This window comes from Simochromis diagramma, unplaced genomic scaffold (assembly GCF_900408965.1).
Source record: "Simochromis diagramma unplaced genomic scaffold, fSimDia1.1 OVJJ01000602.1, whole genome shotgun sequence".
NCBI classification, from domain to species: domain Eukaryota; kingdom Metazoa; phylum Chordata; class Actinopteri; order Cichliformes; family Cichlidae; genus Simochromis; species Simochromis diagramma.
Genome location: NW_024387040.1, coordinates 8,380,735 through 8,395,966, shown reverse-complemented (window position 1 = coordinate 8,395,966; position 15,232 = coordinate 8,380,735). Strand labels below are relative to the sequence as shown.

Genomic DNA, 15,232 nt, shown 5'->3' with positions numbered 1-15,232 from the left:
CTCTTTAACAGGGTAGATTTCCCACTCAGCCCACATTCAGTGGCATCTGGCATCTTTTGAGAGACATATAAGGTTTCTTGATCATTTCTTATTTTATTCTATCTTATATTATATATCCTCCATTCAACAGCCAGTCTCCTATTGAAAGCTTTTTTCACTCTTCACTTTAAGAAGGAGGTTGAGTGTGGCATGTGTCACATGACATAAGTACTAGTTTTTATGTCATGTACTAGTACTGACATCAGTTTTGTCAGTGGTCATTATGTCAGGCTCTGAGGACATTCCTGTTCACACCCAACAAATCTACCTGGTTGTGCCAAAAGGTGGTTTTCTATTGTCGTGATCGTGTTTTCTGTTATGTGGGACATAAATACTGATGTGTTGTAAAAGTTAATAAGGAACTCTCTAACCATAGTGAACTTAAAGCTCAGGAGTTGCTAATGCATTAATGCATTTTCACCTTGTTCTTATCAATCAGTCCAGTAAATGCAACAGTGAGCAAGCAAGTAAACCAAGGATTCCTGACACTGAAGCAGAAAAATACATTTAAAAGTAGCATTTTATACCTGCTACTTTTATGGTGACTTATAATAATGAAGAATCCAGACTGATTGGATATATTTTAACTCACATAAAATCTGCAACAGACTTGCACAAAGTTATTCTGCTTATTTCAGCACCACTAATAGTTGTTTAAATATTAAAATGACAGACATTGTAAAACTTAACTCTGTCAGCCTCAGTTTAATGCCAGATCAGTAGAATTTACTTTAGAGTTTGACACAGTGGATTACAGTGGTGCTACTGCTTGCTTGGTTGGAGCTGTAAAGAACAATACCATGATCATTTTTTCTCTTTGTTGTGCTTACTCTTTATCACTTCATCAATTTGACTTACAGAAAAGGAAACGAAAACACCATGAACTCAACCAAGGGGAAATTGATTCACTGGTCTTTCACGAGAAGGTAGGCTGATACTTATTCTGAGCCTGAACTACAAATAAGATATAATCTGTCATCTGTCAATAGATTTGTTCTTGCAGGGACTGTATTGCCCCACTGAAGTTAAAGCATCACAAAGAGAAAAAATGATTGGGGATAATCAGAGTCACAAGAAGTCTATGGAAAAAGTGGTCAAAGTGTAAACTTACGTGTCAAACTGACAGATACAGTTATCCACAGAATCGTCCTGTTTGAGCCAATGTAATAGATCACACTTTTATTCATATAAGTCGATTATTAGCAGTATGATTGTTGTTAATTTATTCATTAATGCTTCTTTTAAATATCTGATTTATATATGGCCTAGTGTTATTTGTTTTTTATCTACACAATAATACACCATCCATAACAAACATAACAATGAAACAGACCTTTTTATTGTAATGTGTTATGATTTATAACTCAAAACATGACATCACAATGTCACTTTGTGATAAAGTAAACGTTATTTATACTTGTATTATAGTTTTAATTTTAAAATAAGTCATTTTAGCTTAAAGTCATATTGTTAGAGATTTTCAATACGCCAGTGCACAGATATGGGCTGAAGAGCACTACATGGACAAAGTGTTGAAGCTCTTTGTCCACATATTTCGTGCTGATGTTAATGCCAGAGGAGGTTTGGAACTTGCAGTTATTCAGTCCGCAGAGTGTTGGCAACTTTTATGTACTATGATCCTCAGCACTACACAACCTCACTATGTAACTTCATGTGGTCTTTCACTCTGTGGCTGAGTTGCTGTGATTGCTAAATGCTTCCACTTTCCTTCCACTTATAATCGATCGTGGAATATCTAGGAGGAAAGACATTTCACAAGCTGACCTATTGCAACAGTTACATCCGATTACATCAGCATGCTCAAATTCAGGGAGCTCTTTAGAATGACCCCTCCTTTTACAAATGTTTTTAAAGGCAGACTAAAGGTGCTTCATTTGATCCATCTGTGGTGATGGGACTGAGAACAACTAAATTGAAAGATTAAGAAGTATGCACTTTTGTAAGATGTCCATTTTTGAGGCATTATAAAATAATTAAAAGACAACATCTCTACAACTGCTGCATTGACTTTTATCTCCAACACTTTCAATCAGTGGAGCTTTGTTTCAAGTTATTGTGCATTAATCCAAGTTTAAAACATTAGAGGTAAGAAGCTGGTTTAGTATTCAGACTAAATAATCTCTGTTATGTGCCATGACGCAGATAAAGTCTGTTATTCTGGAGGGAACCAAGTACTTGGTGGATTCTGCACAACCGCTCGGCTATCTGAATGGACAGACAAACGTGGACAAAGAGCCTCTTCCTTCACAGGAGTGCAACCTCGCTGCTCTTTGTGAAATGGCTAAAGATCTCCCTCTGGTGGAGGATGAGGAGCAGGAACGGGGCGCTCAGTTACTTGTTGGCGAGGATGGCTGTACGTCTCACGTCGACTTGTTCTCTCAGGTGACAGAGAACAAGGCGGACTGGGCTACCGTGGTTACGCTGATGGGAGAGGAGTATGTAATACCCCCCCACACGGCTTTCCTGCTGTCTGATTTCACGAGGATACAACCATTAGTCCACTGTGAGTAAAACACTGGGAGCAGTGCATGTGAACTAGAAAAAAATGTTAACTGAAACAAAGGTTATTAAAAAGTTTTTTTTTTAAAGCCTTACAATTCTGTGTGCTTGTGATACCATTATTTGAAAGGCAAAAGTTTATCTTTGTGTGAGGCAAAAACACGGGGACTCTTCCCTGAACTTAAGTGTTGTAACTTACTGTGGTATGGCTCAGTGTAATTTCTCATCGTCTCAAGAGAGATCTTGTTTGTTGTTTCACAGCCTGACATTCTTTGCTTGTTTCTCACACAGACGGAACAAGGTTCGACCTAATCGTTATGGATCCACCATGGGAAAACAAGTCTGTGAAAAGAAGTCGCAGGTAATTTGGTATTCAAGTATTTTTGGAGGAGTGAAGCAAAAGAGGATAAAACTTTATAGATTTCTGGGTATGAAATTTACATGTTACAAGAGCATATAAAGCAGGGTGAATAAGAAGAACAAATAAGAGAGCTTCTAAGAAAAGAAACTGATAAAGTCCAGTGGTTTATAGTTATGTTTGCACATGTCCCCGTACTGTAAAATATTATGGTGTTACCATGGATATTAATCAAAGAGATATTTTCATCCCAGTCTGTTTTATGTAAAGGATTTTGAGGCCTCAAGAGCTCAAAGCATTCAGTGTCCTCTAAGAAAAAAGCTGCCTAAAGCCATAACGTAAGGAAATATCAGCATTATAAGAATTAATAATCACGGCAACATGAGATGCCTAATGCATAACAAATGTCCTGACAATCCAGCTAATCCTTTTTATACATTTCTATCAAAATTACTCACAGTGATTATAAAGAAGAAGTCATTCAATCACTAGAGTCAGAAAAATGTATCATCTGTGAACCAAAACTGTTTGTGCATACAACAGATGTGAAGCTTTCTCACTAAATTTGCAAAAAACATGACCTGAAAAGTTCACATAACTCATTAAACTTGTAAAGGTTAATCACTCTGAATCTTCAGATTTCAGCCTGATGGTAGGCACCAGACAAAAACTGGTTGAAGAAGCGAAAATGGCTAGAAAATAAAGAAAAGTAATGGGCATGGTGGTGTATTTAGAATAGAATAGAATAGAATAAACCTTTATTATCCCACAGTTGAGAAATTTACACTGACTATATCAATTTTCTCACTGAAGATACGGCTCGTTGCCCTCATCCCAGCTAAAGCGGCTCCCTATTCCCCTGCTGGCATCTCCAAACTGTTTAGTGGTGACCTGGGTGACAAACCGGCCAAGCCACCTGCGTTTTGTCCGTGATGAGCTGTATCCACATTGGGGCGTAGAAGTTGTGGCTGAATGGTTCTGGGTCAAGGTACAGATAATACAGAACTTTCAACCGATTAATTGTTTAAGAACTGGAAGCATTACCTGCTAATGTCAATCCAAGTGTTTTTAAGACGATGCTATTTCTCCTCAGGTCACCACATTTGGGCAATTTGTGTTTCCGCTAGACTCACCACACAAGAAACCGTATGAAGTCTTGGTCCTGGGCCGATATCGTTGCTCTGCTGATATCTCAGAGAGGTGTGAAATGTTTGAGTTTCATCTTTAAATTCCATATTGTACCGTGCAAAAATGTGTGAAAACATAAAGCAAAATAGAGTGTATGAGGCAAAAACTGAGTTTGTACAATTCTAACAAGCTTGAAAAGATAAGCTCTTAGATGAGCTTTCTTGTCAGTTCTAGTCCTCAGGAATAGCTCCTCAGGCAACTTCTTCTTCATTTCATCAGACCATAATATGGAGAAATGAGGACTGACTCAAGACTTTTGCAGGACTGGATATATAAATCATAGTTTCTCAGTCATCCAGGTCATAGTAGTGTTGAGTGTTTGAAGGAGAGCAGAATTACTTTTTTAGACCCTTGAACACATTTTGCTTCTCATCCAAGAGTTTTTTTCAGTTCCAAACTGATGGAGAGTCCAAGGTATTTGACCCTTAGTGGAGTTTGTCCCCTTGGACGTGGTTCTGAGGGTCGCAGACACACTAAAGGTGTCGCATGAACCAAAGTGTGAAAAAAGGCGTGGTCATTACCGCCATCGAGACTAAGGTGTGAAACCTCTGTAAGACATTGTTCCTCTCCACCATCATGCTGCACTGTAGGTGGCTGATAGCAGGAGGATTTATCCCTGAAGTTATATGGTAAGCTATCACAGGTGTTAAAGCAATGTCTAAGTATATCACTTCTTCAGGTTTGCATGTATCAAATGTAACATCTTGATATTATTCAAGGCAACAGCAGCTCTGGAATTTAAAAGGTGTGAAACCTCTGTAAGACATTGTCCCACACCACGATCAGGTGAACTATCCAGGTCACCTGAGGCAAGGTGTGAGTGGGGGTTGAAATGCCTGGGAGGAGATCTCAAAACTGTATTGCAGGCGGCTGATAGCTGGTGTCATAAGCCACCACCTCTGTTCAGTGACGGTTGTTCGCATAGATGGCCTCCTTTATTTCTTCAGCTTTCCAAATCATATTTATGCTGACAGACTTGTGTACCCTCTTTCAGCCCCTCAGAGACATCAGAGGTGCCTGTGGAGGATCAGCGTTTGATTGTCAGTGTCCCATCAGCTCTGCACTCTCAGAAGCCTTCGCTGTCAGGTGAATATTCAAGTACAGTGTAGTGTCTTTGCCACCAGAGGGCAATAGTGTCACATCAATGATCGTTACCTTGATACACAACTTGAGTGATAAGCTCTGAATTCTGCTATCACAAGTGTGTGTTTGTGTGTATACGTCGCTTCGTCAGTATATTCTTCAGTATATTCTTCAGTTCATGTATGAAATATAACATCTTGATGTTAATAGCAGTAATTGCAGCTCTTGAATTTAAAACACCCACAATGTGTTTTTTTTGTAAAGGAAGAGAATTAACTACAGATTCATCACTTTACTTTTACACAATTTTATGAATGAATTTGTTATCCACTGCGAAAAAACTTTGTGTCTTTTCAAAATGTCTGCAGATTGGAGGAGAAAATACTGCTTCAGCTCATAACTACACTTAAATTCATTAAATCATCAACCTCTGACAGGACTGGCTCGTCAGAGCGGGCACTTCTACTGCTCACATTTCAGTTTTGTCCTGTTTGCACTGATTGGGTTAAACCTTGATTCCAGCATCCACTCTGCTTCTTAGAATCAATGTAAGACCTTGACAATGAATATGCAGAGACTATGAAAAAGAGAGGCTTGACGTCATCTCACTCCCTCTCAGGGGAACGCGATTTATTATTGTGCAGTATGGAGAGCAAAACACGGCCAGTGTTTGCTGGCGCCCTCTCAGCAGCACAGAAACGCCTCTGTTCAGTATTGTGAAAATAAAGATTTAAATCATAATGATTGCTTTTGCGAATCTGTGATGCCATAGAGATTAAGCAGATTAGGATACAATTTGTGTTCTGTCTACATGTGTGATTCTGTGTTTGTGGCAAAGCCTCTCAGCAGGTTTAATCAGAATTGGTTTGTTTGTTATTTGCTGCTGTGGAGGATTTTTATAACTTGGAATATATGAACTTGGAAAAACACCAATTATAGATCTAGTTATACTTTAAAAAATGTTGACCGCATATAGAAAATGTGTTGCATTTTTTTTCTACTGCATTGCATACAAAGTAGTACTACTAAATGACCAGAATGAGCAGCATCTACGCTGTGTTACAACTCTAGCCACTATGCACGCTCTGTTATTCTACACGAGGTGTGAAAGCGCCGTTGGATGTGGGTGTGTCTCAGATGTGACGGTGCAATGTGTAGTGAAATCTTGGGAAAGGTTTTGCCAACTCTTGCGGAGATGCCAACCAAAGCAGATAATTTCTTTTCATTTAGCCATTTGAGATGATAAGTTAACACCTAGAGGCTTAAGGGATGAGTTTTTCCTTTTCTTCACACCTACAATAGATTATGCAACTGCTAGAAATCTCAACACCTTTGGTATTAACCAACCTGAGCTTCCTCTTTTTTTTCAGTTCAAAATGTCACCCCGGTAATTCTGCTGTACTTTTTCTTTCATGTAGCATGTCAGCATGTGAGCAGCCTTGATAGCGTGTTGAGAAAGTCTGACCCACTTCTGTTCCCCGACTCAGATGGGGCTCATATCACTGACATACTTGGTTGCTATGGAGAGATAAGGGACACCATTACTCCGCTATGGGTACAAAACGTCTTTGCCAGATGGTCACACTGCAGAAAAAAAATGGTTCGAGCTTCTCTGAAAGACAAGACATGTGTTTTTTATTAATTAGGCCCCCCTGCAATTTCAAAACTTATGAGAATCCCTTCCCAATTTGGGATTTTAATTGGCACCTTAGTAGCTATGCCTAATATTCAAGAAAAGGCACACTACCAGTTGTGTTATCAAATTGCTTTAAATTGGGGTGTGGCTCACTGAGAGCGATCTGTGTGACATTTTGCATAGTTTTTTAGCTCTGCGAGGCTGTGAACCTGAAGTACATCACGTAAACATGCTGCTGTCTCTGTTTTTCAGTACAGAATATTTACATGGATGAGCTTACATGTTAATAAAATGTGCTTTTTTTCATTTGGTTATGGCAGATGGCAACTTCATACAGCTGGTAAAGCAAACATGTTTGCAAACGCATCTTAAATATCAGGAGATTACAACCAGGAGATACAGGGGAGCGCTGGTCTTTAATTTGGAGTCAAATATTTGCTCTTCTTTTGCTTTTTACTTAAGGGGAAATAAACGACTCTTCACCTGCTTGTCACCAACTGTCACAACCAGGGAGTGACAGATACGAAAGCTACTGCGTTTAACGTATTACTCTTTATGGATCATACTTATTTTTGGCTCTAATATTACTAGTGGAATCACCTTACTGCGCATGTGCCATTTTCAGCTAACTACGTGTTAATGCAAATATCAAATCAACAGGTCATATAGTAACAACTCAACGTATTTTATGCATGTAGACATGGTCAAGACGACCTGCTGAAGTTCAAACTGAGCATCAGAATAGAGAAGAAAAATCATTTAAAGTGACTTTGATCGTGGGATTGATGTTGGTCTGAGTATTTCAGAAACTGCTGATCTACTGGGATTTTTCCACACAACCATCTCTAGGTTTTAAAGAGAATGGTACGAAAAACAGAACATATCCAATGAGTGGCAGCTCTCTGGGTGAAAATGCCTTGTTGATACCAGAGGTCAGAGGAGTGTCACTGCTGTCATCTAAGAACAGGAAACTGAGGCTACAGTTCACACGGGCTCATCAAAATCAGAAAATAGAAGATTGGAAAAACGTTGCTTGGTTTGATGAGTTTTGACTTTTGCTGCAACATTCACACGGTAGGGTCAGAATTTAGCTTAAACAATACGATGGCATGGATCCATCCTGCCTTGTATGAACATTACAGGTCATGGTGGTGCTGTAAACGTATGGGGAATATTTTCCTGGCACATTTTAGGCCCCTTAATAGCAACTGTGCATTGGTATTAAGGGGCCTACTGCTGCCTACTGCTGTGTTTTTGCTGACCGTGTCCGTCCCTTTATGACCAGAGATTACCCATCCCCTGATTGCTGCTTCCAGCAGGATATTGTGCCATATCACAAAGCTCAAATCATCTCAAATTGAACACGACACTGAGTTCACTGTAAGTAAAAGGCCTCCACATTCTCAGATATCAATCCAACAGAGCAACTTTGGGATGAGGTGGAACAGGAGATTCACATCAGGCCAACAAATTGTGCAGCTGCTGTGTGATGTTGTCATGTCAATATGGAACAAAATCTCGGGGATGTTTTCAACTTCTTGTTGAATCTGTGCCACAAAGAATTCAGGCAGCGCTGAAGTAAAAAGGGCTCCATTGTAGTAGCAAGGTGTCTGGTCAGTGTATGCTTGGCTACATCGTCTGCAACACAGATGACACATAAATGAAACTTGTTAAAAACATGCTTGAAATGAAGGGTTTGGATTCAATTCTTATCTTCTTTAAAAACAATGTAACAATAGGGAACAGCTTCTTGTTGGTAACGGACATAAAAATAGGCTAACTTATAGCACTTTGTGTTAAGACACTAGTTATTTAATTGGGTGTAGTAAAAACAAATGGAAAAAATATCTGTTAGTACCATTTTTTTTATGTTATTATGTATTTGCTTGCAATTATGTATCAATATATGAATAAAAATCAACATGGTTCCAAAGCCAAACCCAGTGGGATGCCACAAATTAATATCTGAAATTAATATCTTAATAGTAGTCAATTCCATGATTATGTTGATGATATTTTATTCATAAATAAGTAGAATATAAACACAGTGTGGCTGAACAGCATATTGAGGAATCATAATGGAGACCAAGGACATTAGTTGTTACAATGTAAGGGAGCTAATGAAGAATAATCAGTTTGGTTTTGCTTGGTTAATCCTGATGAGGATTTGGGAAGTCTGCAAGAAAGAATATCTAACAGCGAAAGTGTCAGGGGAGTAGTGAAATAACACCTTCCTTTGCCTCGGGTTATTCTTGGCAGAAGTTTGATACACTGTCCCATTTTAAAGGTAGGATAATTAGACCTTTTATTCTGTATTCAACTTTGAGAGCTGAGTCACCGATAGGAGCTGAATTACTTGCAGAGCTGCATGTTTGGCCTTTCCTCACCGTGACTGTCTCTCTCTCTGACGTGCATAGGAAGAAAAAAATGCGGGACAGCACATTCGGCAGGATCGGTTTGGGGATCTGGCTTTTGAGCTCATTAACTCCGTGAGTGTTGGCTGAGACAAGTGTCAGGGTGGTTTGAGAATGCACAAGAGCAGACAGAGTAACAAAGGGGCAGAGGAAGTGATACGTATCTGTCAGGTGTGCCTCTCCTGGAATATCATTCCTTATAGAGCCAAGGTCACTGGCAGTCTCCACACAGAAAAATCAGTGCTATGGCGCGAAGGAGCTGGGAAACTGCCAGCTCTGTCCTCTGCCTATTACAGGGAAACAGACAAAGTTTTGATTTTTCAATCACACAGAAAAGCACTAGTTTACATTAATGTAACAGTGACATATACGTGTAAATTAAGTACAAAACATTAGAAAAAATGAACTTCTTTTGAAATATCCTATTAAATGCACTCAATTTAGAAGTTGTTACCCAGCTGAACATCTCTTATAGGCCCTATAGATGTCTCTAGTAGGTTCTGTCTAATACCAGCCAGTGGGCTCACTGAGAAGAATGCCTCATTGTTCAGTGGTTAAACTATTTACCCTTTAAAACAGCACCGAGAGTCTTCATAAGAAAGAGTGGTGGAGATATAAGTCAGCTGTTTGAGATGCATTGTTTGGACTTACTTTTACTCACAGTTTCATTTAGTTGAGGTAAAAAACAGTTTGGGGTATAAAAGAAATGTCAATATTAAAATGATTATGTACATATTTTCACAACTTTATTTATATATTACAAAGCACACCAGAGTGAAAATGGATGGAAATATTCACGTGGCTAGAAAAAATTGTCCTCCATCCATCCATCCATCCATCCATCACTGTTTATCTTGATTTGCGTCATGGAAACAGCAGCATTCTAAGTGGAGGCACCCAAACCTCCCTCTTACTGGCCACCTCCTCCAACTTATCCACCGAGTGGCCACCGAGGCTTTCTCAAGCCAGTCCAGAGACATAATTCTTCAGCGGGTCCTGGGTCTACCCCGGAGCCTTCTACCAGTAGAATATGCTGAAAACACCTCACCTAGGAAGTGTCTAATCAGATGCCCTTATCATCTCATTTGGCTCCTTTTGATGTGAAGGAGTAGCGGCTCTTCTGTGAGCTCCTCCCAAATGACTGAACTCCTCACCCTATCTCTTAAGCGAGAGGCCAGCCACTCTTCAGAGAAAGCTAATTTCTGCCACTTGTACCGATTGTTTCATTCTTTTGGTCCCTACTCAGAGTTCGTAACCATAGTTGACGGTGTGAAGGTTGAGGTGCAAAACCGTCAACTTCTATGATCTACGATGCTGGGCAGTAATTAGCACTGTTGCCTCACAGCAAGGAGGTCATGGGTTTGAGTCTAACATCTGGGTGGGGCCTTTCTCCATGGCGTTGGCATGTTTCCCCTGTGTTTCCATGGTTTCTGTCTGGGTACTTACTCCAGTTTCCTCCACAGTCCAAAGAAATGCAGTTAGCAGGGTCATGGTGATAGGTGAAGTGAATTAATGTGAATTTTGCCTACAGGCAGCAAAAGATTTGTGATTTTCAATAATTTTCCAGAGCTAATCACCATATTATCACAAACAGACTGCATGTAACTCCTAACTTGACTGACTTTTTCTTGCTATTTTTTAAAGGTGGTGGCCACAGACTTGGTTTCCATCTTTAAAGCAACCATTTTAAAATCAATGAGTTTAGTCAGTATGAGATTTACATGTTCTTCTCACACAACCACTAAAGTCGTTTTACATAATCCAACATTTCCTGATTATAATAGACATTAACAGCTAACATAATCAATAGCACTGATAACAATGGATTATACTGGCTAATTCATATATCATTGAACTCATGTAGAATGTAGAAGTTTTAAAATTTGAGCTCTTTTGTCAATGGCTCACATCTGCACACTGATGGATCCATAGGAGGTCATGTGGGTTCTGTAGCTTGTGTTAGGACATTTGACTGGAGGAGCTAGGTTCAAATCCACTTCACCACAGCCACCATGTAGAGAGGCAAAGACACAAGGTTTACAGCTTGTCACATCCTTTTATAGTAAATTGAAGGTAATATATTTTAAATATAGGGAACTCAAGAGCCACTGGAGCTTTAATTTTAAGTACTAAGTGTCTTGCTACAGGCATGTGTGTGCTGACATACTGGCTTGTTGTAAGAGAGGTATATAAGAAAACCTGTAAAGATAATTACGCAAGAGCTGGGATGAAATTCAGTGGCAACAGGTTTCAGCGATGAATCCGCATTTGAAATATTTGGATTAAGTCATTGTAAGGAGGAGATCAGGAGAGAGCTGCGTTTCAAACAGTGGTGTTGCTGATCTTGTCAAAATTGATGGAACTATGAACAAAGAAAAGTAATGTTGGATTTTGAATGGAACAAAAGGCAGCCAAGATCCAAAGAAGAGATTTGAATGTCCTTCAAAGAAACCTGGAGAATTATTCTTGAAGACTAGCTACAAATTACAAGAAAGTTTATCTGACAGAGGTCAGGCTGTGTTCAAGACTTTTAAACTGGTTCAAATTGTACACTGTTTTACTTTATATACTTTTTTCCCGTTTTCCTAGAAAAATCTAAAGAAATGAGGGATGACTCAACACTTACGCACAGTATTTCATGTTGAGGGATAAAGCGGTATCGCCACATCTCCACTTTCCCCTCACTTCTCCTCAGTCCCATACAATGGATGCTTTCAAACATGCATTTCCTACTACGATCTCAGACTGGCTTTACGCATTCGTAGGTCAGAGTTCACCTTTGAGAAAGCTCTGTTCGGGAGGCTGTAGCCTCTCAGCAAATACAACACTACCCTATTGTTTGGAAGTGGTAGAAGTTGCCGTGTGAGTGTTTTGACGTATTTCAGCTGACATTAAAGTTGTGTGTTGTCTTTTGTAATTTTGACCACATGTAAGTGTGATGCTGTACATACTATAGCAGAGATATGTAGGCTGGTAGGCGAGATTGTTTAGTTTAGGTTTCACATCATAGGTGTGAAACTTCAGGTTTGTTAGATCTCCAGGTGAAATATGAAAGGAGTATTTTCCAGTTTGCACAGTGAGGACTGTAAATAACAGGGCAGACACCGAAAGCCTTATAATATGCAATAATAACTCTCCCTCATTGCTTTCCCTTCACAGAGGTACTGAAGCCATACATTGGAGCTGACGCCAAGTGCTTGGAGCTGTTTGCAAGAAGTCTTCAACCAGGATGGACCAGCTGGGGCAATGAAGTGCTCAAATTCCAGCACGTTAGCTATTTCAATTTGACACCTGTAGATGAAAAAGCAGAAGCTGAGGATGACCGCACAGCCAAAGAAAAACAAGCACAAGGGTTCGATTCACCTGGGAAAACCTGACCTCCTGACCGGTGTCCCTCCACTGTGAGCCTGTGACTGACCTCTGACACCTGTTAGATCAGTAATTTAGTTTGTATTTAATGGTGATTCAGCGCCAAAATGTTTCTCTACCAGTTTCTTTTGATCTGTGCTCGTCATGCATGTGGGACCTTTGATTTCTTTTTTTTTGGTCTGTGTGCATTTTTAAGGTAGCGAAACACAAGTCTGATGAGGCAGCTGGAGAGATGAAAGTGCTTTTCAGTGCAGCTGTTTTGAACCCAGCTTCCCACGCTGCAATCAGATAAACAACACTTTTGTTTTTTTTATTTGCCTTTTTAGTAATGTTTGGCACATTGTGCGTCTTAAGGATGATCAAAGTATTTCTATTTTTACTTATTTTATGCTGTTTTGAGCTGAATTTCAAAGAAGAAACACTTTCATAGTGAATGCATGCTGGGTTGCTTATCCTTTAAAGTTTTTCACACGAACAAGCCACTGATGTCTCCTTCATTCTGCCTTTTGCCCTGTCAAGGGCACCCGGTTCTATCATTGGATCATTTGTCGCTGAATCCTTCCTCATTTTTCAATGAAAGATGAACTCGTCCCATGTCACACTTCTAACCAGCTAACCTGCCTTTTCCTGTTGACTCTCTAATGAGTTTGTTGGTGTCTGCATTTGGATGAACGCCGCTGCCTTTGAGACAGATCAGGATGAGTTATGGCCACTGCAGCAGCGTGCACATCACAGCTAATGAAGCCAGACCGTGTCTTCTGCAGGATTACGTATACATCACCTTGTCAAGTTCTCTACCTTTGAGTCTATAACACACACGGGCACCTTAGTGTATTCCTTACACTGTATGTCACAGTGGCATCATCCATTTATTTGTGAAGTCCTGTTTTGTGGATCTTAACATTTTAATAGATTGAAGTGAGTAATAGAAGTGAGCATGTTCGGATATTTGCATATTTGAATAAGAGGGTGAAGTGCTGATTTTGAAGATGGGATGAATCGATGGTGCAGGTACATGTTGAGTATTGCCAAGTATGGTAGCCATTAACTATAGAGACCAAAGCCAGTTTTTATATTACGTTGTTAAAGTGCCTATTTACCTGGTAAAGTTGGGCATTTAAGGTTTTGTACAACGTGGGATCATATGGGAACTGACTTACTTTTGGTGCATGAACAGATAGAAAACATAGAATTAGCTTCCAGATCTGAAAAGTGATGTCAGCATCGAAATGCTTTGACCCTGCATTGTTTTCACATCCACCCTGGGGGAACGCCAGGCCTCGAGGGCCAGTGTCCTACAGGTTAGATGCATCCTTGCTCCAACACAGCTGATTTAAATGGCTAAATGACCTCCTTAACATGTCTCGAAGTTCTCCAGAAGCCTGGTAATGAACTAATCATTTGATTCAGGTTTGTTGACCCAGAGTGAGATCTAAATCCTGCAGGACACTGGCCCTCGAGGTCTGGAGTTCGACACCCTGCTCTGGTCCTATAGAAATCTATGTAAAAAACAGCCCTGTTTCCCTCTTTGCTCATGACTTTATAAGTTCAGTCACTCCTTTCAGGTCTTAGTCAAAAAATATTAACCAATTAACTTAAACATTTTGCACATTTTGGTCATTTTAAGCATGACAAAGGAAGATTATCCCAGATCTGCTCATTAGATAATAACTTGTTTACCAATGACCATGCAGTTTCACAGTCAGATTAACCGCTCACTTGTCATACCTGGTTTCAAATCCCTAAGATGGCAACATGAAAATCCCACAGCTCAAAGCTCAATGACGGGACTTTACAAATCAAAGCGTGGCTGCAGCCATCTTTTAAACTCTGTATGTTTTAGAGCCAGTCTCTTGTGGTCATTGGAGGAACTACAGTTTTTGGGACTGTTTTAAGGTGTTACTCAAAATAAGTAAAGCTGTTTAACATTAAACATGTTGCACATGTAACCAGAAGGTCCATATTAATATGACTCATAACTCCTGCCACTGTTGAAAGATGTAAATTTTCTGTTACCACCTTTGTGTGTCTTAAACTAAGCATTTTTTAAAACTTGAATTGAGAACATGCTGACATACTGTTTTCTTTTTTCTTAACACTGTTTGCTGACCTGTTGACAGTAGAGGTTGGCAGATCGATCCAAATATCGATCGTTTCAATACCAACTTTGATATTGGTATCAGATCGATGTTAGTGCAAAAGGATCGATACTGTGTTTCTATCCCTAAAGTTTAGTATGTAGTCCATGAACTGTGATAAATAAATGCATTTTTTTTAGAAAACACACTATGAAAAATGTCTGAGCCTTTTTGTGTTGACTACCACATCACATTTTTGTCAAGCCTATAACACAAAGCACTTTAGAGATAGCTACAGTTACATTCAAGCGCTCCAAAACCCCCAGTTTCAAAATGAAAAGACAAGCTGAAAAGTGTTTTTTGTTGTGTTAGCAGATTATTGTGCAAAGTAAAAATCACAGGGATTTAATGGTCATTAAAATGTGTTCAGAATTCATAAATCATGGCACACAGCTCACCCCTACACAAGCTGCCTTTAAAGGTCAAAAGTATTTTAATGAGTAGAACATTGAACCACATCATTCATCTGTCCGTCTGTACTGCAGGC

The 15,232-nt window shown here is 39.5% G+C and overlaps 1 protein-coding gene across 1 annotated transcript; it reads left to right on the top strand.

Annotated features, from left to right (window-relative positions):
• The first annotated feature begins 839 nt into the window (after positions 1–839).
• On the top strand, positions 840–14,882 carry LOC120741536 (N(6)-adenine-specific methyltransferase METTL4-like). Its single transcript, XM_040044516.1, has 7 exons — positions 840–965; positions 2,203–2,563; positions 2,851–2,920; positions 3,731–3,905; positions 4,011–4,117; positions 5,100–5,191; positions 12,398–14,882. The coding sequence occupies exons 1-7, from the start codon at positions 840–842 to the stop codon at positions 12,613–12,615; spliced, it is 1,149 nt and encodes a 382-aa protein (XP_039900450.1). The 3' UTR covers positions 12,616–14,882.
• The last annotated feature ends 350 nt before the right edge of the window (positions 14,883–15,232 follow it).